This window comes from Haliotis cracherodii, unplaced genomic scaffold (assembly GCF_022045235.1).
Source record: "Haliotis cracherodii isolate W230 unplaced genomic scaffold, xgHalCrac1.p SCAF_12, whole genome shotgun sequence".
NCBI classification, from domain to species: Eukaryota; Metazoa; Mollusca; class Gastropoda; order Lepetellida; family Haliotidae; genus Haliotis; species Haliotis cracherodii.
In genome coordinates, this window is record NW_027266267.1 from 26,335,284 (window position 1) to 26,363,170 (window position 27,887).

The following is a 27,887-nucleotide window of genomic DNA, read 5'->3' on the forward strand; positions in this document are numbered from 1 at the left end:
TGATATCAATCACTGGATTGCCTGGTCCAGACTCAATTTTTTACAGACCCCCACCATATAGCTGGAATATTGCTGTGTGCGGCATTAAACAACAAACCAACCAACCAACCAACCTTCTAAGGTGTACAGCAATAATGTAACTAGATTCTTTAACGAGTAAAGATAATAGTCTGTATGCTTCATTACAATGAATGATGATGCGTGGTATATAATATGTGCGGTTTTAATTGCTCTAGCTGGAAAAAGTGGTGCAAGCTCAGGGAAATGTTGAGGTATGGCTTGGAGATTTGCTGAAAGAACAGATGAAATCACTTCATGGTGTTATCAGAGATGCTTTCAGGACCATCAATGCACCTGAGTTTGAACTTCTAGAATTTCTCAACTCAGTGCCTGCTCAGGTAATAAAAACAATCAGATTAATTGTTATTTAATAATTTCTAGAACCATAATATTATGCAATTTATAATGTGCCAAATCCACACGCATGGTCAAAGCACTACATTATTGACCCTGTGCACTTGATATCCATATGTTTATGTTTAAGGCATGCTAAATACAATGTTTATGTTTAAGGCATGCTAAATATAATGTTTATGTTTAAGGCATGCTAAATACAATGTTTATGTTTAAGGCATGCTAAATACAATGTTTATTTTTAAGGCATGCTAAATACAATGTTTATGTTTAAGGCATGCTAAATATAATGTTTATGTTTAAGGCATACTAAATACAATGTTAATATTTATATTAAGGCATGCTAACTACAAAGTTTATATTTATGTTTAAGGCATGCTCAATACAATGTTTATGTTTACATTTAAGACATGCTAAATACAGTAGTGTTTATGTTTTCAGGAGTATAAACATTATATTCAAAACGATTCACCAAAGTAAAATACCATTGTCTAATTGTATGTTGAGTTCTGAAGCCATTGTAGCTATTGGTGTATTTTGTGTCTCTAAGAAGTGATTTTGTTAAAGACACGGCATTAGGGCATTTTGATGGACTTTATCTTTTGATAGAACTACTATATATCTAATAGTACCAAATTAAAGAAATTGTAGGTCTTAGGATATTTTGGATGGGCCGTCAGATGTAAAAATAATGAACTAATCTGAAAGCCTTGCATTATTAAGGTAAATGCTGTGGCTACATAGGAAATAAATCCAGGTGGAGAATTGGTCCCCAGAAACTTATGCTGGTAGTAAGAGTTTGAAGATGGGGTGATCATTTTTGCTGATTTCGTTGCCCGGCATGGATCGTTGCTCATAACATCTGTCATGTTGGTTATTTAAATGTATTTTGCTGAGCACATTGTTAAACAAACAGTAGACATGACTGTTGCTTTCTGCTGTAGGTTGGCCTGCTGGGTATCCAGATGTTGTGGACCAGGGATGCAGAGGATGCTCTGAAAGTGGCCAGATTTGACAAGAAGATGATGCCAACCACCAACCAGAAGTTCCTTGATCTCCTCAATAAACTCATCGAGCAGACAACTCATGACTTGACCAAGGTGGAGAGAATCAAGTATGAGACTCTTGTCACTATCCATGTGCATCAGCGGGACATCTTTGATGATCTGGTAAGTATCCTACATTATGGTTGTACATTTACTGTTGATAATTAAGTCTGTTAGCCCGAGGATGCATGGTAATATCAGGTAAGAATATATGTCCCCAGCGATCTATGCTTGTCTTGTTTTTGATGCAAATTCTGGTATAATTTTCTAATTGCTACCATTTTGATAATGAAGAAGACACCCATTGAAGATGCGGGTCTTCATCAACCAATTCTTGTCTTAAGAGGTCACAGGTCTGCTTTCTAAAATGATTCCGAAAACAAAATGACAGGGAACACAGATATATTTTGTTCCTTTCAATTGTATTCCCTTTTGGGTGTAGTTGCCATGGCAGTCAAAACATATATGAAATATCTGAAACCCCTTGTAGTATGAGCTTTTATTATTTCCATTAGGAACTACTCATATGAGTTTATTTTCAAGGTAGAGAAGTGAAAAAAGCCGCCCTGATCCTGAGAATTTAGAAACATCAACACTGATTGGCTTGTTGGAAAGTTCACTTGATGAAAACACTTTTACCAATGTACTACCCTGTGCCTTTTTAACTTGGAGGATATTGTATTTGTAGGTGAAACTTCATATCAAGACACCTTCTGATTTTGAATGGTTGAAGCAAGCAAGGTTCTACTTCAAGGAGGAGGTTGACCTGTGTATTGTACAGATCACTGATGTAGACAGCATCTACCAGAACGAGTTTCTTGGTTGTACTGACAGACTGGTCATCACCCCTCTCACTGACAGGTAACATTTGGACATATCTCTTAGACTATTCAATGATAAATGCCAAGGATTTATCCTGGATTCCAAACCAAGTGACCCCGACAGGAAAATTTGTCAAGTTGTTTATATGCTTAATTTCAAAAGTTTGAATTGATTGATATCAATGCAACCAGTAATATTAAGCATTTAAATATGTTTATTCGTCCTGTTATCATTTTCGAAAAAAAGGTCATCACCCCTGTCACTGACAGGTAACATTTGGACATATCTCTTAGACTATTCAATGATAAATGCCAAGGATTTATCCTGGATTCCAAACCAAGTGACCCCGACAGGAAAATTTGTCAAGTTGTTTATATGCTTAATTTCAAAAGTTTGAATTGATTGATTTCAATGCAACCAGTAAAATTAAGCATTTAAATCTGTTTATTCGTCATGTTATCATTTTCAACAAAAAAAACAACTTTTCTCAGACTCAACAATATCCGCAGATATCAAATGTGTATGCTGCAATGTTTAAATCATGAAGAAAAGTTTGATTTGATTGGACATCTATTTTGGGCATTGTGTCATTCACACTGGCCTCAATAAGAAGCTAAGATGACAAATGGATCCAGATATATATCATTATTGAAGATATGATACACTGGATAATTGATAATGTTGTGTTGGTACTGCAGGTGTTACATCACACTAGCCCAGGCTCTTGGGATGTCTATGGGAGGTGCCCCAGCAGGACCTGCTGGAACTGGCAAGACAGAGACAACTAAAGACATGGGCAAAGCTCTGGGCAAATATGTCGTTGTGTTTAACTGCTCTGATCAGATGGACTTCAGAGGCCTGGGACGTATCTACAAAGGTTTGAAGATACAGAATAGTCCGTGTGGGGATTCTGGATTAGAATAGGTCCTCAGCAGTCTATGCTGGTCGTACGAGACAACTCAAATGATCGGGTGTTTAGGCTAGGTTTAGGCTAGGATTATCTGGTTGAGACTTGGGTTGTTTACAGGCCGGTATCATATAATGGAATATTCAGGAAGAACTTGTGACATTTCCTTGTTGACTACCACTTGTGCCTTTAGGTAGACATCAACTTTTACTTACTATTGAAGACAAGAATTAATTTCCAAACCTGTCCAGTCCAGATACAGTCAAGTCTCGTTAATTCGACACTCAGCTGTATCCGACACTAATGATGAGAACTGATTAAATCAGTGCTATTTAGACCCGTTAATCCAACAGTCTCACACTCTGACTCCAACACACAGTCTTGTTAATCTGACACAGCTATCAGCGTACTCAGTAGTCATCTGCCCGCGAGTACGAAGCCCTGTGTTTTGATGCGAGACGAGTTGGCGAGTAGCTGCATATTTCAACGGCTGCAGAGAAAGATTTGCTTAACAATAAACAATTACTGCTTTAAATAAACAAAACAGGATTACCTCAATTTCATAAAATCAGATACAAGATCTCGCTACCGCTGAGGACATCCCATTACAAGTCATGTCAGAATGAACTTTGACTGACCAATGACATTACTAACAGGAAGTCAACATTAGCCACTAAGAAAGCAGCTTTCTTAAGCATTATGGTACTAGTTTCAAATTGGCAACTTCCATTCCAGACTATGTTTTAAAAAGTATTTTGAATCAGTCATACATTGTGTTAAATCTTAGAGGTTGCATGATTAGAAACATATTCTGCTAACAATGTAACATAACAATATGAATATTGCCTTTTTCCTCTTTTTTTGTTCCGTGTTTGAATTGTTATCTATCATGTAGTTGTCCGATCATGAACGTTGATACTACCTAATACTCGTTAATCCGACATTATCATATGCAACCAACAATGTCGGATTTACGGGACTTGACTGTACTTTGTTGAGTGATCTCACAGATCCTCGAACATGATTGTGTCCATGTTCCATGGCAATGATAACAAAGAAGGTCTCATCCAAAGCAAGGTTTCAGATTGGTTAATTTTCTTGGACACTGATAAATCATCATCCAGTATTCTCAAGATAAGTTTCAAGTTTGGTCAACATATAGGAGAAATGGCTAGTGAACAATCACAATTTGCACCTTAAACCTTAATCATGGGCAATTAAATTCTCAAAAATATATCTATCGTGTATAATACGCATAGATTCTTCTTTTATATCATTTCAGGCTGTCAGCATAAACCACAAAATGTACAATCTTTCAACCTCCTTTTTAATCTCATCAAAATTATATTCTAATAAGAGCCCCCTATTTTTTCCCCGCCCCAACGAAGTTGGTGGGGGATATAGAAATGGGTTCCGTCCGTGTGTGCGTGTGTACGTGCGTGTGTGCGTGTGTGCGTGCGTGCGTGCGTGCGTGCGTGTATTTAAATATTTCTCTACGAAACTTTGCATGTATATCAGACTCATGCTGAACTGGTGCCTTTTGCTATTTAGGAATTTTATAAATTTTTATGTTCGTTTCCGAAGCATAACTCAGAAACCGTTAAATTTTTTCTTACAAAACTTTGCATGTTTACCAAACACAAACTGAACTGGTGCCTTTTGCTATTTAGGAGTTTTATAAATTTTTATGTTTTACGTTTCCATGGCAACAAGTTGGACTTACGTTCTATAAGTGAAAAGTTCGTTTCCGGAGTTTATATTTACTTGATTTTATCATTGTCATGCAGGTCTAGCACAGTCAGGATCCTGGGGATGTTTTGACGAGTTCAACAGAATTGAGCTGCCTGTGTTGTCCGTTGCGGCCCAACAGATCTACATTGTCCTCACAGCCAAGAAGGAACGGAAGAGGGAGTTCATCTTTACTGATGGAGACAATGTGGAACTCAATCCGGAGTTCGGAATTTTCCTTACAATGGTAACCCAGCAACTTGTGGTCAGGAATTGACCTTGGTCCATATGTTTGTGAGTCCTGGGTCTTTATCCGTAATACATTTAGGGATGCCAAAAGGATTTATCTAGGATTCTAAAATATGTGCCCTTGATTGGCAAAATGAGAAAAAATTGGGATTTTTTAAGGGTTCTTATTTCAGAGGCATTTTGACATTGCACTTACCTAATGCAAGTTGACGTTCTTCCTCTTTATTGATCCTGTTATCAGTGAAATACATGTTGCCTTGACTCAGCTATCACATTAGTTATTACATGTAGTATGTTAACATGAATTAGGAAACTGGTATTTTCCATTTGGTAAGTTTTACTAACGTTTGCTGCAGATTTTGGGGACAATATCAGCCTCTGAGCAGGTCTAGATGAATGAATTTGCCCTCTATACTATGTGTTATTATTGTACTTGTAGGCCTACTTGGAATTCATGCACAGTATCAATTAATTTCATTTCATGTCATTGTGTATATGACTCAATACATGATAAACTTTCACACTATTTTTTTAAAAAGAATGAATAATGGTTGACATCACATATTAGTGATGTGACTGGTGTAACCACAGTTTTGCTGTGATTGTAACGAACAAGCATATAGACGGTTAGAAAAACAGAACACAAGGGATTTTCTATCCTTAGCAAATAAATTAGTCGTATTCAAACTTGATTATTTCAGAACCCTGGTTACGCAGGTCGACAGGAGCTGCCAGAAAATTTAAAAGTACAGTTCAGAACAGTTTCTATGATGGTTCCAGACAGACAGGTATGTCGGAAGTAAAAACAAATGTGAAAGTATTATCTATTCAACTGACAGGTCAGAATCATTTTCTGTTGGTATATCGTCAGCATAAGGACACACCTGCTGACTTTCATCCAGTAAATGTGCAATATAACTTAGAACTGTGCCTTTTGTCATATAACTTAAAACTGTGTATTTTGTCATATAACTTAAAACTGTGTCTTTTGTCATATAACTTAAAACTGTGTCTTTTGTCATATAACTTAAAACTGTGTCTTTTATCATAAAAGCATGAAACTTATCGCAATGACAGTTCATGATGTGGGCAATGAAGTAGAGACACTGCACCGGCCATGGTGGCCATTTTCCAATATGCCCGTCAGAAATATTTCTATCCTTTACAGTTGATCTATCCCAATAACCATATACCATACCAGATCACTTAATATCTTTTTTAAAATCTTATTTAAAATCTTATTTCATCTAGTTTATTACAATTAAAAATATGCATTCTTTTGCAAATGAGAAATGTCTTCACTGCAACACGCCACTACTTTTGAGTGATAACTTAAACTTGTGTTGTATTTTAACAGATCATCATGAGGGTGAAATTGGCTGCATGTGGTTTCATAGAAAATATCATCTTGGCCCAGAAGTTCTACACTCTCTACAAGCTGTGTGAAGAACAGCTTTCCAAACAGGTGAAGTCTTGCCTTATCTACATAAAGTCTGACAGAAGCAAGTAGTAATGTTTCTTTCAGTCTTGTATGTTCAGGTGAATACTGAAAGGTTATTGCTGTAATTCGAGCCTCATGGCCCATAGGTTGGTAACATTTTTATGTTCTTTACATTTGTGTGATTTACTTTTGCTTGAGTCCAAAATTATTATGGACAACAGTGAGCAAGATAACGTGATGATTTTGTGTGGTCATGATACTTGACACTGACAGATTCAGTATTCACCTGATGAAGGGGCAAGAAATAACTCTGAAACATTGTTACATAGTATGAAAGAGTGTCGTGTTCTTCCAACTTCTTAATTAAACGATCACTATATGTGGGCATGGGTGTGATGTAAACATGCTTTCAGAGATATTAGTATGTAATTTCTAAATCCCTTTGCAAACATGAAAGTGTTTACAGCATATTAACTGCAACATGTTGTAGGTTCACTATGATTTTGGTCTACGGAACATCTTGTCTGTTCTGAGAACACTTGGTGCACAGAAAAGGTCTCGACCCAACGATACAGAGAGTACGATTGTGATGAGAGTGTTGAGAGACATGAACCTGTCCAAACTGGTGAGTTGGGGGATTCAACACTGACTGATACGGGGAAGTTATGATACAATCTGATATCATCATCAATCTGTGGCCAAAACTCTTGAGTCAGCTACTCCGTATATGGCTCTGAACATCATTTTTGTAGCTTTTTGTGTTCTTATATATGAACGCCGTGATATAACTGGAATACTGTTAAAAGCGGCGTTAAACCCAACTCACTCACTCTTATATATGGACTATTATGATCTGAACTTACTAGACTGAACAGAATTTTACTAGACTTGGGCTTCGGAATTAAGCATGAATATCAACCCTTTTGTTAAGTATTAAAGATGGAGGGGTCCCCATGTTCAAATACTGTATAGAGAAGTATACCTCAAGGTCCCCAGGACACCTTTCTTTAAATTTATGACACTGCTAGCATGATGTTAAAACATGAAAACTTGCTTAGATTTGAAATTAGGTATCTTTATACCACTGAAATTTTGAAAGATTATGGATTATGTATAATGTTTATTAATGCGTTTGGATGTAGACGTTCTTGCTCAGTTATCCAGTGTATTATGTCTCCATTCTATTCTGATAAATACCCTGGACTCATTTGCCACCATATTTTGCAAGTAATGTTACTAACTTAGCACAAAATTGTTCTCGCTCATTGGAGCTATTTGATTAGATGGCGGTCTTTGGAGTCGTGCCATTGGAGTCAGTGTCAAAGCAAAACTGGGGTCAATTTGGTCGAGGGTATTTATCAGAATAGAGTGAAGATATATACTGACCCGCTTTGAAAACGCACCAACATGAATCCATGAAAATATCATGATAGTTGGCAAAGAACAACGAAAATATGCCATGTTTAGGGGTATCCTCCCCAAAACTGTTGTCAAAAGAGAATGGTACTCAAAAACATGTTTTTACATGTGCAAAGTACAGAGGATGCAATGCCGAGATTGACACTTGAGGAACGGGCAGTGCCATCATCCTTTCCTTACCCGATTCTGATCCTAAGGCACCAAAATGCACGTCTACATGGCACAGACAAAAGTTTCTTCTATGCTGGCATGGTGTTCTCTTCTCTGAAGAATCCAGGTTTCACCTCAGGAATGCCGATCGACGTATATGAGTATGGTGTCGCCGTGGTAAAGGTTTTCGGTGCAGAACGCAGCTCCTTGTATGCATAGGTCGCGTAAATGCAGTTAACTGCAGGGATGCCATTTTTTAAACGTCACATTGTCCTCTGTTTCCGTCGAACACCAAGAGCTGCATACTTTCCAACAGGACGCCAGAACACATACAGCACGTGCTTCTATGAACATCCTGGCATAGAAAAACGTACCTGTTATGCTATGGCCTGCATTATCTCCCAATCTATCGCCAGTGGAGCACTTGTGGGACAACCTGGGACAGCGCATCGCCCGTCGACCTCAAATCACCACCATGAGAAAGCTCGCACTTGTCCTGCAACACGAGTGGCGTAGGACCACAAGCTCTCATCCATACTGATACTGCCCATGAGATGGCGTTGTGTGGCATGCATTGCAACCAGGGATGATCATACCTGGTACTTACTTTTGTCTTTGGACCCCTTGTGTGTTCCATTTCCTCCACTAAAATTGTGTACTTTCCAATAACACTTGTCATTATTAATGTGGAACTAAGTTATCTGAGTGTGATTGTAGTACTCAGGCAACACCATATAAAATTTGGTTTAGCATCAATTTCACTTTTTACCCCTTGGGCGTTTTCAATGCGTTTCAGCATATAACACTGGATAATCGAGGATGGTACATGTAACAAAGTTTGATTCAGGTTGATGAGGATGAACCTTTGTTCCTGAGTTTGATTGCCGACTTGTTCCCGGGCATTGTACTGGACAGTGCCTCATATGCTGACCTCCAGGTAGCCATTGCCAACCAAGTAGATGAAATGATGCTCATCAACCATCCTTCCTGGAATCTGAAAGTTGTGCAGGTGAGCGTGGCGTGTCAGTGTGACATAGAACTTTCGTGTATCAGCAACCCATTGTACAGATACCATTTTCTGAGTCATGGTGCCATGTTATTTATTTTGATGAGTGGCAACTTCATATCAAAGCTGTTGATGACTACAGTTATTTCAACCCAGTGGGGATTCCAGGTTAAAATTGTTCCCCGGCAACCTCTGCTGGTCGGAACAGGCAACTTAATGGATTAGGTGGTCAGTGACTTCGTTGATATCATTTCCTCATACCCCGATGTCATGGATCATTGCTCTCAATATCCATTACTGGATTGTCGGGTCAGACGCAATTATTTACAGCCCACCATCACATAACTGGAATATTGCATTCCATGATTTTGTGCTGTATGTTTGTACTTTCTGTAGCTACAGTACCAAAGAAAATACTTGGTTATGTTCTGTTTTAGAAAACAATTCCTGAAAACCTCTGCAATCAGATTTTTTACCACATTTGAGCTATATGTTTACTTTTAGTTTAAAAAGTCAAAACCATGCAAGTATTATACTGAAAAAAGGTCTTATTATCCATTACATGAACCTATTTAAATCTTCAAAACAAATTTTAAGAGTTCTGTTCATTTCTTTAATTATGCAGATCCTTTAACTAAAAGCCAAAGGTGTCCTTACTAAAACTTGTGCTCTCAACAAAGTATATGAATGCCAATCTCCTTGTTCTTCATATGAATATGTAATTGTATCCGCAACCTCCCTGCTTCAGTTGTTTGAAACTCAGCGTGTCCGTCATGGCATGATGGCGCTGGGCCCCAGTGGGGCTGGCAAATCCTGCTGTATCCATGTGTTGATGAGATCCATGACTGACTGCGGCAACCCACATCGGGAGATGAGAATGAACCCCAAGGCTATCACAGCACCGCAGATGTTTGGTCGACTTGATGTTGCCACCAATGACTGGACTGATGGCATCTTTTCAACACTATGGAGAAGAACACTCAAAGCCAAAAAAGGTTCTCTGTTATTTAACACATGCAAAACTAGTAAGGTGCCGCCCCATTGGGATTCCGGGTTAGAATTGGCCGAAGCAACCTACACTGATCGTAAAAAGTAGAATAGGTGGTGACTCAGTGACTTGGTTGATAGTGTGTGTTTGTACCACGTCATGGACCATTGCCCGTAATTCCAATCAGTGGATTGATTCAATTGTTGACACACCAGTCATATAGCTTGAAGATTGCTGAGTGCAGTATTAAACAACAAACAAGGGTTCAAAATCATATGTACCTTTTTCTGAATTCACCAAACTTTAAAAGAAATGGCTTGTAAACTGAAATTTGTTCTCTTAAAGACACTTCACACCAGAAACATTTATCAAGTCAGGGGAAGGCAAATAAGATGACAGCCTCACTTAGGAGATATACACACTGTGTTTTCAATGTAGATCTAGGTGCCTGTAGATTTAACCGCAGTAAAATCAATTTGTAACCGAACGAACAGCGTGAGGTTTCTTGTGTTAAATTTAGCGTGTTTAAATCTATAGGTAACCTAGCTCTACATTGAAAACACAGAATGTTTATCTCCATTCTACCATGACTAAATAAAACGCGAACTCTTTGGTGTTAGCAAACATATTGAGTGAAGCGGCATGGATTGAGTCCAGTGTTTTGAGTCGGTTATCGATCTGAATTACGAATCATCGAACAAAATATGGGGCTGTATGTACACAAGCAGTTTGTTTACATCGTAATACTTCACTTGAACATATGACAGCCATTGAAAACATATAAGCACGGCAACTTGGTAAGCTAACATGAGGTGGGCATCCCTAAATAAAACATCGCGTGTCTTCATTATGACGTCAAATCGCTCATTGTGAAACAAAGATATGACGTCACAGTCGTATATAGAAAAGTGCCAAAATTCCAAGCTCGCTGTTGTCCCCAAAACATAAATGCATTCCGATTGTAAATTTCTATCCTGTTTTCTGCACGATATGTATTGCCACACATCCTTTGAAAATTGTAGTCACCGCATCTGTGCATTTTGTAACCTATAATTGTAGATATAATTATTTAAATATGCCTCCCGACAATGACTGAAAATAGTACTATTCTATGAATATTGATGCGGGCATCAAACCAGCTGTTTCAATCAGAGGGGGTTTATTGTGATTTAATAGCCTCTGATTGACCAATCAGAATGTTTTGAGACTGTTTGGTTAAGATAAGTACAAGGATGTTGTGACTTCCACATTTTGAAATCACTTGCCATTTACAGGGTGATTTCAAAAAGAGGATTCTCTGGGTAACTTGAAAAAAAAGTCAATATGCACAACTAGTGTGAAGATGTCACTTCTTGTTTGTTGTAAGAACCGACCAATGAAGATTGGACGGTTAAATGTGTGACCTGGCTGATTGTCTGTCACTGGTTTGCCTGGCCCTGATTTCTTTATGTACTGGCTAGAGTGAGTTTGGATATAAAACTTTACAGGCTAAGGGTGGAGTAGGCATGTTGGAAAGTTTCGTTGAAAGGTTATGCTAATTGATGCAAAATCTAAAAATAGATAACCCCACGTGAGATTGTTAATTGGCTGTTTCCCTGATAAGCCCTGTTGTATCAGTATGATGTATGATTGTTGAGTGTCTGTTATAACCAGATAGTTTCTGATGTATCAATATGTGAGATTGTTGAATGGCTTCACCAGATAATTTCTGATGTTCTCATTATGATGTAAGATTGTCAAGTGGCATTTTCCCATATGACCCCTGATGTATCAATATGTGAGATTGTTAATTGGCTGTTTCCTAGATAACCCCTGTTGTATCAGTATGATGTGAGATTGTTGAGTTGCGGTTTCCCATATGACCCCTGATGTATCAATATGTGAGAATGTTGACAGGCTGCTTCCAAAATAACCCCTGTTGTATCAATATGATGTGAGATTGTTGATTGGCTGTTTCCTAGATAACCATTGTTGTATCAATATGTGAGAATGTTGACAGGCTACTTCCTAGATAACCCCTGTTGTATCAATATGATGTGAGATTGTTGATTGGCTGTTTCCTAGATAACCATTGTTGTATCAATATGTGAAAATGTTGACAGGCTACTTCCTAGATAACCCCTGTTGTATCAATATGATGTGAGATTGTTGATTAGCTGTTTACGTCTGACAGGTGAGAATGTGTGGATTGTTCTGGACGGTCCTGTTGATGCAATCTGGATTGAGAATCTGAACTCTGTGCTGGATGACAACAAGACTCTCACCCTGGCCAATGGTGATCGTATCCCCATGGCCCCTAACTGCAAGGTGGTATTTGAAGTACACAACATTGACAACGCCTCCCCAGCTACTGTATCTAGGAATGGTATGGTGTACATGAGCAGCTCTGCTCTGGACTGGAAACCAATCTTGCAGGTGAAACAAAGAGTTATTTTCATATTGGTAATAAACATTGTATATAGGTTTTCGAAACTACTTGTATTAGGCTTAAAAAAATAAAAGAACTGGTTCACAGGCAATGATTTTTTAAAATATAGTGTGGGCGTGTGGTGGTATTTCTTTTTTGCTTGTTCATACCAGTATGTAACTAAAGTTTTGTAACAGTTGTGTACTATCAACCTGGAAAAGGGCCTCCCTACATAAATGAAATGTTCGGCAGACTTTTTGATGATGCGGGCATTGCCTGAGAACCAAGACTATTATTATTTTTAGTCTTAGAGCACTTATTTTGCTGGAGACAAATAGCAATAGGACATTTTCATGGTTTTATCAACTTTTTGATATTCTTCAGCTTGTATTAATGACCACATTAGAAAAATATCTTTACAACATTTTGAATGACAATCAGTCAGTGTCCAAGAAAATTAATCAGCCTGAAACACTGATTAGAGTGAAAACACATCCCCAGTTTTCATGCTCTGGACCCCAAAAATTATTTCTGAGAGTCTCCTGGACACGAAAATAGATGGGTAACAACTTCTTTACATTTCAGGGATAATTCTTGCATCTTCATCAAATAGTGAATGAGTGAGTATGGTTTTACGCCGCTTTTAGCAATATTCCAGCAGTATCATTGCGGGGAACAACTGAAAAACGGCTTCACACATTGTACCCATGTCAGGAATCGAAACCCGGGAATTGAACAAGTGAACGCTTTAACCACTAGGCTACCCAACCGCCCCCTTCATCAAGTATAGATCTACTAGGCTGTGGTTACAAACAATAAGGATGATTAATTCATTCATGCAATGTAGGAAATGGAAAGATTTGTTTGACATAATGTGACTTGTCTTGTAGGGCTGGCTGCGAACAAGAAATGGCCAGGAAGCAGAAATTCTTCAAACTTTGTACCACAAGATCTTTGAAGATCTCTTCCTGTATGTCAACCTCAACCTTTCTGCAAAGATGGACACACTTCAGTGTAATCAAATAAGACAGGTACTTAGTACTAAGTCCAGCATTCTAGGTGGAAATTGGTCATTGAAGAGGGTTTTACTAGTTTAAGTTATAGGATGCAACGCTTCTGGTACATGTAGTGAGTTTCGTAGTTTATTTATTACTTGCCGTTTCTAACTTTTACAAATGACTTGAGACTGTCATTGTGCTACAGTCACCAAGTTTACAAATGCCTCACAATATACCCTATGACATAATTTGTGAATTTCTTTGGCAAGATTCACAGGCTTAACAATGCCATATGATGTCAGCCTTACTAAGCAACAGGTTTGCTGGGGTCATCAAGTGTGCATATGCTCCTCTATCATCTCTACACGCAATGTCATTGAATAAGCCCGGGGATGTTGAGAGTTTTCAATATTTGTTAGTGAAACTAGCTCCTGCAGTACATAAGCAAGCACTTCGATATTAAACACTGTCTAATATCAGGTTATTGTTATCAACCTGTGATATCACCTGTTATAAACCTTATCAACAGTGATATCTTCAACTGGCCAGTAATAATAGTAGCAACTACACTGCAAAGTGGCCTTATGTATTCACAGGGGAGGGAGGAATGTAGGGTATACATAGGTTACATGTAATGTTGATGACGTGATTACAATTTGTTATTGAAAGATGTTTAAATAGTCTTAATTATAGTTCTTTGTAAGAAGGAAACATCTTAAGTGTCTTAAGTGCCACAAATATGTACTTCAGTCGTGCGATGTGCTCCAAGGCTTGATCCCAAAGAAAGATGACAAGGGTTGTCTGCCATCTTACCACCTGGAGAGACTTTTCATCTTTGCCCTGATGTGGAGCCTGGGAGCCCTGCTGGAGCTGGAAGACCGAGTCAAAATGGAGGCCTTCATGGTGGCCCACTCCAGCAAACTTAGTCTGCCACCATTTAAAGAAGGAGAAACTATTTTTGAATACCTTGTCAATGAACAAGGTTGGTTTGATGTTAGGCCAGTCAAGTAACATAATCATGTCATCATGCTGCCTTTTGGCAGAGACCCGTGAAGATTCCGGGGTAGAATAGGTCTTCAGCAACCCATGCTTGCCGTAAAAGGTGACTATGCTTGTCGTAAAAGGCGACTAACGGGATCGGGTGGTCAGACTCGCTGACTTGGTTGATTCATTCCATCGATCCCAATTGCGTGGATCGATGCTCATGATATTAAGCACTGGATTTTCTGGTCCAGACTCGATTATTTACAGACCGCCATCATATAGCTGGAATATTGCTGAGTGTGGCGTTAAACAACAAACCATCCTTATGGAAGACGTTTGGTCTGTACCTCAGTTGATAAATAATCTTGAACTACTGGTGTATAGAATTGAATATTTTGGTTGTGTATTTGGATGTACAAGTGATGCCATTCTTACAGTAAAAGAAAGTAAGAAGGGTCTACTAAATCTGAGACACACTTGGCCTTACTTGTGGCCCTGGAAAGTGGGATTATTGGAAAGAGAAACCATGTTTAAATACCTTGTTAATGAACATGGTTGTCTGATGTTTGGCCAATCAAGCAATATAAGGCGACACTTCTTTCATTTTTCATTTAACACATTCAACCAATAAGAGCGAAAAGCCACAATAAAAAACCAAAGTAATGGTACCGTATTCAATTTCTTTTTTAAATTTGATTGACCGCCTATTTGTAGATAATAAAAATAAAAATATACAACTGCAAAATATTTCATTAATAGTACTGTATGACAACATACATAGAATGTCGCCGATGTTAGAAATTAAGGTAACTACATCAATGTAATTTGTTTCAATGCACTGAACCTTTACATGAATGAAGTCTTTGATAGTCTTTTAAAAGTTGGAAGAATATGAAGACATGAAACTTTTTATGCATAAGACGTTTTTCCTGACACAATTTGTTGCATCCTATGCACAAACAAATTGTAAATAGTAAATTGTAAACAAATAATTTACTTTGCATGTCTTGATGGATGGATACCAAAAAACCTTGACTGTATAAAACTTATAAAAATTGTTGATCACATGTTGCATACAGCTGCCTTTTCTATTTCAGTAATAAATACTCAAAGTTTGTGGTTAAGTTTCTTCAATATAACAATGACATCCCCATCTATAATAAGCTTAAGGCTTCCGAGCATGTGCAATGATATGATATCTGTAAAATTCTTGGAAATCAAGTGAAACATGCCACATGTCACCAGCCTGGGACCCCCATGTTCATGCTGTGGACCCAAAAATTGATTCTAGTCTGTACCGAAAAATTTGAGTCATCTTGTCTGAACCTGGCTCTTAGCTCCATTGTCAGTAGATTTTAGTGTTATTGAAAACTTATTTTATGACTATTCTTAGCTGAGCCTACTTGGCCAAACAATATGTTAATAGACTCGGGCTTCAGACTAGTGGCTAAAGTTGCTGAGCCCATGGGGTTTGAAAAGATACCCAGGTACATGATTCTCAGTGTGAGCTGTCACATGTCCAGTGCTGTGTAATGGTTACTGTCAGATGATAAGATTGTTCATTGTCACTCCAGGTGAGTGGGAGCACTGGTCAAACCGTGTGGAAGAGTATATCTACCCGTCTGACAGCGTACCTGAGTTTGCATCTATTCTTGTTCCGAATGTGGACAACGTGAGAACCAACTTCCTCATTGACACAATATCCAAACAAAACAAGGTCTGTACTGTGTATAATTTTACATTCTGAAGAACCATTTCCATTTACAGATATGAATGGTCATATTGAAACAGTTATGAAATAAATCACTTGAGAGTGAGTTTTGCAGAGATGCCAACCATTAAGATTTTGGTGGATTCATTATATTTTTCTCCAAATTCCATCAATACAATAAAGTACAAATATTATGAAGGTTGGTAAAATATAAAGCTAGTGTTTAGTTATTGATTTTGATCTGTCACAGCGGTTGTGACAAGTAGCTTGTTGGTTCAAAAAAACATATACAATATGTTGATATGACTGTAGAAAATATTTTTTTCTCTGTAATGTTTGGTATAAATAAATTATCACAAGCATTGTCAAATAGTTTGAAATTTGACTGGAAGCATCCCTTGGTGGTGGGGATTTAAAATTTTACAAATGGTAATGCTGACCCCCAGGGGACTGAGGGGCGGGGCCAATTGTGGTAATTTGCCCATATTGCTTTAATCAACTTCTTCTCTGGAATTAAGAGATAGATATCAACCATATTTGGTTGGAAGCATTCTTCGGTGGTGATAATTCAAAATTGTACAAATGGAAGGGCTGACCCTCCAAGGAGCTGAGGGCGTAGCCAAAAAATGGGTAATTTGGCTATATTGCTTTTAGCAACTTCTTCTCTGGAACTAAGAAATATTTATCAAACATATTTGGTTGGAAGCATTCTCCAATGGTGGGGATTCAAATTGGAGAAATGGAAGGGGTGATCTTTATGTTACATTTGTATCTGTAGAAGTACACTCTCATGCTGTCAGATTTGCCACCCACCCCTTTTATATGCTGACAGTCAAAATTACAAAATATTTGCAGGATTATATACATGTAGAATGCAAATGTATATTTTGTCATGATTGCGTAAATATCCAGATGAGCGATACAGTCCCTATGGGCCTCTTGTTTATCTTGTTTTGACATGTACAGTCAGTCATGGTATTCATGCTAATAAAGATGACTATGTTTGTGTTTGATTACTAATTTGTGACCCCAATTATCCTGGATACTTCTTATTATCCCCCCGGGCTCCTTCTGTCCGTCCGTCTGTCACATTTCGTTTCCGGAGCATAACTCAGAAACCGTTTAATATTGTTTCATGAAACTTTGAAGGTCTGTCAAGTACATGCTGAACTGGTGCCTTTTGCTATTTAGAAATTTTAGAAATTTTTATTTTTTACGTGTCCAAGGCAACAAGATGGACTTAGGTTCCAAACTCTTCTTTTTTTTAAAATTTCCATTACAAGTTCCACCTCGGTTAAAAAAGGTTAGGGTTATGTCATAAATTCTGCAACAGGGGAGGGGGATATATAGAGGTTATCACGCGAGTGTGTTTGTGGATGGTAAATATCCTGCATTAGGAATAAACATTGTATTTAGCGAGCCTTGAATGATAACCTCTTTATCATATAATGTCATTCTTTAATTCTGTGCTTTAAAATCGCTTTCCCTCTCTCACAAACATTACCGAAACATTGCGAGTTTTCCTGGAATGCACGCATTAATATTTATTACATCACAGGGTAAGTGATGTGTCAGTAGGACTGTGACAGTAGCCAATATAGTTCCAACTGAAATCTGTTTCATATACAGTGGCGAAGCAACTTATACGCAAACCAACAGTTGTTTTTAATTGCCTTTCGTGGCAATCCATCGGTCTGCCCACTAGAGTAACTGCCCTTTGTCAAAGGGAAGCTACTCTAACCCTAGTCTATGAGACGTCACGGCCACGGTCAGACGTTGACAGTTGGTCTGTCCTTTCATAACGTTAAGAAGTGTAGTCAGATGTATACACAGCGACAAATCGAAACAAGGTATCAGTTCAAACATATTTCGGCCGAATCCAACCATTTTGATGTGTGGAGAAGGTTTCAAGCCACAGAGGTCTACAAGCACAGATATGGCTACTGATCCCGCTTGGCTAGGCCTCGTGTCCTCGCAAAATTGTTTCGAAATTTAGATATCTCGAAAGTTGTCAAAACTTATAAAATGCTTTAGCTACGTCACGGTTAGACACTGATTTTCAGTATATTAGACTGTTCGTTTGATAATGATAGCAATTATCCCTGTAGTTTATCCAGATTCACGATGGTTAATTATGACTCGATCGCCGAATGACGAGGGCGACGCCATGTTTGTTTATAAACAGTGAAAGTAGTCCTAATTGACCTTTGATATTTGCATCTCTATACGCATATGACCCCAACGGATATCGTTTTTATCCGTTGGCTTTATCCTGCCGAGAAACCTACCCATTATATGATAAAGCCACATTAGTGGCAAACTCTTGTTTCCTTCTTTATGTCCCGCTACGTAAATTTTATATGATAACATATAGGAGATAAATCGGGGATTTTTTAACAGTTCGTTGTATCCATTTGTTTGCTCTATCCGTATTTGTTATATCTGTGTTCTACTGTTCTTGTGAATCTTGTCTCCAGGCAGTGCTACTGATTGGTGAGCAGGGTACAGCTAAGACTGTTATGATCAAGGGTTACATGTCCAGGTATGACCCTGATGTTCACCTCAGCAAGAGTTTCAATTTCTCCTCTGCTTCCACACCCATGATGTTCCAGGTGAGAACAACTAGCCTTCTAAATGAATGCTTGTCCGCTATCTGGGCGTGTAGCATTTGAGGGCTTTGCTACTTATTGGAACTGAATAAAATTAACTGATTATGTAAATATGGAAAATATTTTTGTCTTGTTGAAGCAGGACCAGCTACAAACTCAGAGGACTAATGAAATAAGGTTTTTTAAGGCTATTCCACTTTACCTGACACTTCACTTTGTTAGGCGTACCTGGACATAACAAATAAAATTGGACAGAGTGTTTTGCAGGCTGCTATAATAAAAGTGGGAATAGCGAGAGTGTGGTGTTAAACAAGTGAAAAAACAATAGTATTTTGGATTAAATAGAGCTACGAAAAAACACCTCCAAAGAGCACTATTTCTGTTTGTCTGATTGATTTTGCAAATCACTTCATAAAGCCTATGAAAGATTCATATCATGATTTATGATATAGTTCTGGATGAATGAGTAAAATACTGCCCAGATTAAATAATTAATATGATAATAATTGAGAGTATTTATTCTTTCTGATGATAAATGTCCTTGATTTTAGGATGTTTATGAATGTGTTATGTTTCCACCCATGTTTTGTCAGAGAACAGTAGAGAGTTTTGTTGAGAAGAGGATGGGCAGCACTTACGGCCCGCCAAGTGGTAGAAAGATGACAGTGTTTGTGGATGATATTAACATGCCTACCATCAATCCATGGGGAGATCAGGTCAGTCGGACACAATACTTACAATTAAATCACACTTTGGTTCAAAATTCAATTCAGCACCATCAAATCCACAGATAGTATAGTTTATATTTGAAAGCATTTTCCTTCAGACCAGTGTTTTGATTGGGTTGCCAATTTGAATTAATGAATAAATTTTAGTGAAACATTGTTTTGTTTTTTCATCCATATACTTTTCTCTAATATGATAGGCATTGACAGTGTTTGGCAAAACTTTAACTTCAATAAACATAAATTGGACATCTACAGGAAAGCTTTGTGAGTAAGGTTTAGTTATTATAATACCACAACATTCATGTGGCGCAGGGGGCATGAGTGGCCCAGTCGTCTAAGTGGTCGCAATTCGCTGTGCAGAGTTGCGTCCCTTGGGCACGCCAGAAACCTATGATTGTGAGTTCGAATCCTGGTTCGCCCTGATTATGTTTCTAGGTTTGTCAGCACCATACCCGTGCTCATTGGTTTCACCGAAGTTGTAAATGTCTAAGACTTGCATCACTTCAGGCTTTCCTCCCACATTAAGCTGACACACCATGATATAACTGGAATACAGTTAAAAGCAGCGTTAAACATAACCAGTGCCGTAGCCAGCCGGGGTTGTAATCTTATTTGTCAGATACAGATTTGATTGTTAAAAGCCTGCAGTATCATTGCTGGAATATTGTGTAGCATAAGACAGCATTTTTTCCCAAACTGTCTAGTTATGCCAGAAAACAGTCACTAAATATTGCCTGTTCAGTAGAGTGTATATGCACTTAATCTCTTATACCCTTTATAAACCTGTACTGGTGTTTACTTTCGATCTAGAATTCTTATGTAAAGTTTACTTTTGATAAAAATAAAGTATACATATATGTAGGTGAGGGATTATGTAAGATGTTGGAATATGGATTTTATAAATATTTTAGCCTATTAATAGACTATCCCAAGTTTAGAAGACTGACATTAAAAAATGAATGGATGCAGGTAAACTGACGTAGTGTATCTGTGGCAGGTAACTAATGAGATCACCCGTCAGATGATGGAGATGCATGGCATGTACAGTCTGGACAAGCCCGGAGACTTCCTGTCCATCGTAGATGTACAGTTTATTGCAGCTATGATTCATCCAGGCGGAGGTCGCAATGACATTCCACAGAGACTCAAGAGACAGTTTTGTATCTTCAACTGTACTCTGCCTTCAAACAGTTCCATCGACAAGGTTTTTGGTAAATTCATAAAGAAAGAAGCATGTTAGTCAAACATTAAGATTAAAGTGAAGCCTTAAATTGATACAACACCGCACCGCGATGTACCAAACCTTGTATACAGCATTGGGTACCCCTTGGTTTCCAAGAATTCATAAAAAATATCCCTAAAAAGCACAATCATGTATTCAGTGGAATACAGTCTGTGACATAAACATTTGAGTTCAGCTGCTAACTTGGCTGTTGGCAGATGGATAGATTTTATTGTTAGAATGTAGAGTATCATTAGCTGTGATTACTAAACTAAACTGAATTTTACTTTACACAAGCTTCAGACGAGAAGATTTAAGTCGCATTCATGGAATTAGTCTTAGGTCAATTCTATTTCCTACATATATGCATGATAACTGATATATTTGTCACAAAGACATAGTATTTGCTATATTCTAATTCTATTAAGAAAAAGTCTCTCCCAGATTATTATCTCGGAGTTCAATCTTTCTATCATCAACTCCTACAAAGACATTCCTCGTAATCCATAAATTGGGGACACAAATGGTAAGTTTGTCACATAAATTCTTTTAAGTTTCGGTAAACTGGTTAATGATTACTTGATACACCTTTCCCAGTGGTAGATCTAACAGTTTTAGTCCACTAGTCCTTATAATGATAATACATGTGTATTGTGAAACCCTTAAAACTCGCAAATATCTACTTGTCCTTATGATACCTTTATAATTGAGCAGTTTGGCAAGGACTACAGGACTAGTGCCAATTTCGAACTGTTTTTGTATTTTAGGGCGATGGAGTAGCCTAGAGGATGAAGTAGCCTAGAGGTTGTAGTGTTTTTTGTCATGGCAATGGGTTGGAATCGATTTCAACATGTGAAGCCAATTTCTGGTGTTACCTGCCATGTTATTGATGGAATATTGCAGAAAGTGGTGTAAAACAATACTCAATCATTTAGCATGTATGTATATGTGAATTTTTACCCTGTTGCAACTGCTTCATACGGAAGCCTTTTAGGACCATTTGTTTTTTTAAAATTTTTTCTTGAAATTTCAAGTTAATATCTTGAAATCATTATTTTGAAATTTCAAATTAGTATGTACTTGAAATGTCAAGTCAGTATCTTGAAATTTCATCTTAGTATCTTGAAATGTCAACTTTGTTTTTTGGAATTTTTAGAAAAAAACAAAAGGCCCTTTGAGTCAAAGGCTTCCGTGGCATCAAATTAATGTGAGTAGTGCTGAAAACCAAGGTCTGCTTTCAGGTATCATTGGTGAAGGCTATTTCTGTACAAGCAGATTTAACCCAGAGATCTGTGATGTCATCAAAATACTAGTTCCATCTACCAGAATTCTCTGGCAACAAACAAAGGTACCTCTATTACATCTTTGCCATAAATCCTGTATAATTCTTGCGAGTCCTCTACCTCTTACATCTTTGCCATAAATCCTGTATTTTGGCTTCAGTCACACTAACTAAATTTTCAGATTTTCAACAGTCGTGCTCTTCACTGTCAATTAAACACAATTAGTTGTTTCCAAATAGCACTAAAGTAACCCAAGCTGTGACGTGCATAATGGCGGGAAACCTCACTTCTTTCCTGTGTGTGCTAGAGCCAACACCTGTTGTTATAGTTCTAATGATCTAGCACTTGGTTGTAGTCACTTTAATCTAAGATTGTTCTATAGTTTTCTTAAAACAGATATATTAAGTCATATTAAGAGCTGCTAATTGAAGTGACGATCGTTCTCACGTAAGTATTGTTTGTGTGAGGTGTTTGTGAGTTCGTCATGGAGTCACTCCCTCCTGCCTTTAAGAAATGTGGCCATTTTATGATCACGGAAGATCCTCACAAAAACTGCCGGAAGTGCAGATGCAATGAAGAGGCAAGATGCGATCAGTGCTCTACTCTGTCTAAGAAGGCATTCAACAAACAGAAGCCTTGACTTAAGCTAGAAGAAGAGAAGCTGCTAAGAAAATGACGTGATTGCAGCTATTTACTCTGACCCTGTCATAGCATCTCTACCTTCTACTCTGTCGATTGAATCTACTTACTATGAACATGTTGGAACAGCTCTTCAACCAGCAGAAGAAGATGATGGAGTCACTATTTGAGCCCCCCTTCTCAGCTATATCTCAGGAGATTGAGATACTTAAAAAGAAGCAGACAGTATTTGATAAGAAGAGTCCTCCAGCCAAGAGGCCACATGGAGGACAGCCATCTGATCAGGCCTACCCCAGATGACCATACAGACTAGCCGGATAGAAGCTCCCAAGCTTAACCCTCCCATGAAACTCAGGCATCTAGAACTCTGCTTGGGTCCCGTCAGGGTACAACAAGGCCATCTTCCTAATCTATGACACCGTGCAGTCACCACACGGACCCCACGGTAGCCCAGGAGACCGTTACGGGTGTGTCACTTCAACTGTATGGTCACCATCAAACGACGGAACCCAAGCCGGTCGCTTGTTTTTTGAAAGAGAACCATCATTCCCGTACGGGTTTTGCTATACACAGGCAGTCGTCATAAGCCGCATGGACTTTACTCATAGCAGAGTCCTGGACACCAGCGGATGACGAACCACACAGTTGAGTGTATGGATTATGACGAACATCCACCCACGGTCATTCTGAGGCTGAATCGGACCTACATGAGGAGGTGAATCACTCTGACCATTCACCCCAGCGGGATTATACAGAGGGATACATCTTTGTGGAACTCATTGAGGAGTTATATCATCTTATGCCTGTACTCCAACCTCCAATGACAGACATGATGATTGGCTACCCTTACCCCCATTGAAACGGAAGTTGTATCAAACCCATGAATCTCTACTTCTGGACCATAAAGTTTTGGATGAGGACTTTATTAAGCTTTTAGACAACTGGATTAAAAACCTGTCTATGGCATCCAGACATTCAATTGACATTGGCGCTTATATCAACTGGTTTGTCGCAGTAATCAGGCACATCATTCCGCTGTTGCAGACATCACATGATGGCATATCTGGAGAGAATCCTCTGACTATTAGGACTGATTGGGTCGGATTCATCCTCAGCATGCTAGACACCATAGTCAGAATGCAGGAAGCCTTACTCTTAAATTGGGACCTGTCATAGATGAGGTCAGACAAGACACAACTGAACGATGCCAGGTGTCGACTATCAACCTAGCTGTTACACATGGATCTTCCTATCCCCCAAAGCATACCTCGGATAAAAAAGACTCGGACGTTAGATAGATATCCTCTAGTCCGAGACAAGCTAGCGGCAGCAGATCTGGCCATCAGGAAGCTACTAAAGAAGCAAGCTATTTGGAAACTATCGGAGATCATCATTTTACTCTCCGGTATTCTTAGTTCTGAAGAAGAATTCTGCCGACATGAGGATGATAATAGACTTTAAGATCTTCAACAAAAAATTCCTGGTACCTCCTCAAAAGTTCCAAATGGAATCCGTACGGATTACAGCGCCAGTCATCAGGTTTGCCGACCTCCAGCTAGTACAAATGCATGAATACGTGGACGATTTCCTGACAGCAGACCAAGAAGCTCAGTTACACCAGAACATGCTATTTCTGGTCCAGCTTATGACCTACCTAGACTTCCTAGTCAATCCCTCCAAGTCCGAAACAACTGGGGTTCAAGACATCGTATACATTGAAGCGCATTTCCAACTTCACAAGGGATATCTATGTCCACCAGAGGATTGATTCGGCAAGACTATTACGATGATTCAATACCTATCAATTTATCCCAGCAGGTCCTTAAGTGGTGGATATCTCTTCTAGGCAACGTAACAGGATTTGACCTTCACAGGAAGGTTGATGTTACGTCTTCTACAGACATGGATCAACTTATCACGATCCCACACACATGAGTTCACGCCTCAGCTACCTCCTAACTTGTTACGGGACCTGCACTGATATACTCACAGAGAGCACCTGATGAAGCAGCATTATTCAGACTTCTCTGACGCCTGAACACCATCTATTTACAGACGTGTTAGATTTAGGGTGGGGAGCCTATATGGACGATCTCACGGTACAAGGATCTTGGAACACTTGAGAGAGGATCCTACATATCAACTGCAAGGAAATAAAGGCCATTTATTATGCCATCCTGGCATGGAAAATATGTCTATCCCAATGAACCATCCTCATAGCCACGGACAACAGCACAGTAGTGGCATACATCCAAGACAGGGTTTGTGTACATTCTGCTCCTCTACCTCATACATACTGCAATTGTAGTCACTATTTTAACCAGCAAAGAAAGCAAAGTCATAGCTCTAGCATGAGGGAAGCCAGTAAGTGCTGTAAACCAACAAGTTCTCAGCTTACATCACACAAACAGCTTTGTTTCTCACAATGGCACTACTACACTGCATAACATCTGTATGCCAGCAGGGGTGATGGAAGAACATTGAAAATGACAAGGTAGACACAATTTTATGGATAAGAACCAGTCTTGCTTGACAATGGTATAAGGATCTATACCAAAACGTCACTTTTTTTACAGTATTACAGAAGTTGTTATCCATAAAATTGTGTCTACATTGTCATCCATCAACTTCTAAGTAATGCCTATCAAACAAAACATTGTGAAGTTTTAACAATGAGAAGCCCAGAATTGAGTCTCTCAACATCATTTTTAGAAGATTTTAGTATTAAACTATGAAATTTATTAGCCATGTATACTGGACAAAACATAATTTACAATACTGGGTCTTCAGACAAACGAATTTGGCAACTTGGATGAGAGTATATTTCTAACATGTTCCTTTCATATACTTACAGATCAAGATGCTGCCAACACCAGCCAAGTTTCACTACATCTTCAATTTGAGAGATTTATCCCGAATCTGGCAGGGTATGCTGACCATTGCTGGTGCGGAGTGCCAGGCTACAGCTATGATACTGGCTCTGTGGAAACACGAATGTACACGAGTCATAGCTGACAGGTATACATGTGATAGATGAGAAAGATAAACAACAAGGACATGTTCCTCAATGCTATCGTAGTGCTATGATGATTGTAATTTCCATACTTCAACATAGACTTATGACAGTCGTAGCGCTACAACTGCTTTGTGGAATGGGACCCTGAACAGCAAAAGTAATAATAATTCTATATGAAGCATTGTATAAAAGATAAACCTGTTTAGGGTTTTGAGGTTCCAAACATTGATTTTATTTAAAATGAGTGGACAGTAAGATGTGACAATGTGACAGTGGTACTGGGCTGGCCGCATGGAACTCTGGGTAGGAGAGTTATTGGCATCATACGACCAAGGCATTTATTTTGTAATCTAAGATTTGATAAACACTGTCTTCCAATCTAATCAAGCTGGCAATTAGAATTAGTATTTTGTTACTCATCTGTAAGAAAAACACATGAGCCTTCTCTTCAGTTTGCCCTTTTGATGTGACATCAGACTCGGAAATTATTTCATAAGCAATTAAAAAACACACAATTGCCAACATACTGTCCATTTAAACAAACCATTCTTACTGCATTGATAATTCAGTTGTTTGTTGGTATCCTGTCCAAAATGTCTTGGAACACTTGTTTTAGGTGATCTTGGTACGGCAATATTTAATAAGTATTTGTAATATTGATATTTGAAATTACACACCCTTTTTATCCACCACAACATGTTTTGTGGGGGGTATTTAAATGGACTAATGGTCTGTGAAAGATGCTGTTTCTGGAGCAGATCTTGAAAACTGTACAATATTTCTTCACCAAACTGTGCACATAGATAGGTCTCATGGAGAACTGGTGCCTTTTGATAGTTTGGGATTTTTTAAAGAAATAATTTTTCGAGTTTACATGGCAATATTTTTTATGTATCTATTCACGACAAGTATTTACCATTGCAGGGAATATCAATGACTTTGTCCTCTTTTTGAGATGAAAATGCATTCAAATGGATTTTTTGTTGACAGTATGACTAAATCAGTGAGCTCAACAAGTTATTCAAGGTCTAAACAGAGTCTTACTAACCACAAAATATTGCAACCTGTACACACAGACATGACAAATAGACACAAATAATATCACATTAGAAGTAATGGAGTATGGATGTTGGAATCATTGACAAGAAATAGAATCAATGTTCTGACATTTTGATACATACAAGGAAATCCCTTTTTATGACAAGCATGAGGCATAACACATTGTATTTCTTTGCTGTTGAAAGAGTGGCCATCTTGCGAACCCCATTTAAATGCCTTGGACCCCAAAAATGTATTAGCAATAGTCCCAAGGACTTGCAAATATATACCCCTCTCCAACCATTGTTTATACAACTGTAAAATCAACGGGAATTGATTTTAGCTTCACTGGTTATCACATGTTAGGTCACATGTGCAATATGCAAATACTTACCGGTACTTCCGGCTCTCTACTCAAAGATGTTGATTGTTTTACCGTGTCAGCTGGCTTGACAATGTGGATCAAGGCGATTATTTCAACTTTATTTGCAGAAAATATTCAGATACAAATCATGTTTATGTATGGAAATAGTTATTGGAACAGTTATTTAGGACGAAATGTAAAGTTTCATCGTCAAATGCTGGGCTTGCTATTGAACGCCGGTTGACATCGCCGAAGCTGAAAGTGAAACAACTAGAAAAAATTGTGAGATCTTCGACTCCGTGTATAAGACGACCTCGCTTCTTAACCCCCTCATTCTAGGTACGAAAAACTCACCTTATACACATCGATATACGGTAGAGTGAGGTAAAACATTGATAGATCTGATACCACTAGCTGACAAATAAGAATTTGAAATATATACTAAGAATTATACACTGACCTTAAACTGTTTCTACAGATTCACCAATGCAGAAGACAAGCATTGGTTTGAAAGTGCCCTGATGCAGGTGTTGCGGAACCAGGCAGGTGATGAGGCTGTGAGCGTGACAGACCCAGAGCCCTACTTTGTGGACTTCCTCCGAGAAGAGCCGGAACCTACTGGAGAGGAGGACGATGATGCTTCATTAGAGGCACCCAAGGTGTATGAAAAGGTTGTTAGACTACCATCTTTGTCCCCAGCAACCTATGCTGGTTGTAA

The 27,887-nt window shown here is 38.4% G+C and overlaps 1 protein-coding gene across 1 annotated transcript in view; it reads left to right on the forward strand.

Annotated features, from left to right (window-relative positions):
• The window catches only part of LOC139458296 (dynein axonemal heavy chain 8-like), a 171,748-nt gene that overhangs the window by 78,970 nt on the left and 64,891 nt on the right, over positions 1–27,887 (forward strand). The window contains exons 36-55 of the mRNA XM_071239682.1: positions 237–398; positions 1,359–1,583; positions 2,149–2,321; positions 2,981–3,159; positions 4,977–5,164; positions 5,868–5,954; positions 6,524–6,631; positions 7,098–7,232; positions 9,024–9,185; positions 9,931–10,177; positions 12,344–12,585; positions 13,468–13,608; positions 14,326–14,557; positions 16,134–16,276; positions 18,748–18,882; positions 19,473–19,595; positions 20,605–20,818; positions 22,071–22,177; positions 25,606–25,769; positions 27,648–27,840. Of these exons, the coding sequence (XP_071095783.1) occupies positions 237–398; positions 1,359–1,583; positions 2,149–2,321; positions 2,981–3,159; positions 4,977–5,164; positions 5,868–5,954; positions 6,524–6,631; positions 7,098–7,232; positions 9,024–9,185; positions 9,931–10,177; positions 12,344–12,585; positions 13,468–13,608; positions 14,326–14,557; positions 16,134–16,276; positions 18,748–18,882; positions 19,473–19,595; positions 20,605–20,818; positions 22,071–22,177; positions 25,606–25,769; positions 27,648–27,840 (3,360 nt within the window). The remainder of the gene's footprint in view (positions 1–236; positions 399–1,358; positions 1,584–2,148; positions 2,322–2,980; positions 3,160–4,976; positions 5,165–5,867; positions 5,955–6,523; positions 6,632–7,097; positions 7,233–9,023; positions 9,186–9,930; positions 10,178–12,343; positions 12,586–13,467; positions 13,609–14,325; positions 14,558–16,133; positions 16,277–18,747; positions 18,883–19,472; positions 19,596–20,604; positions 20,819–22,070; positions 22,178–25,605; positions 25,770–27,647; positions 27,841–27,887) is intronic.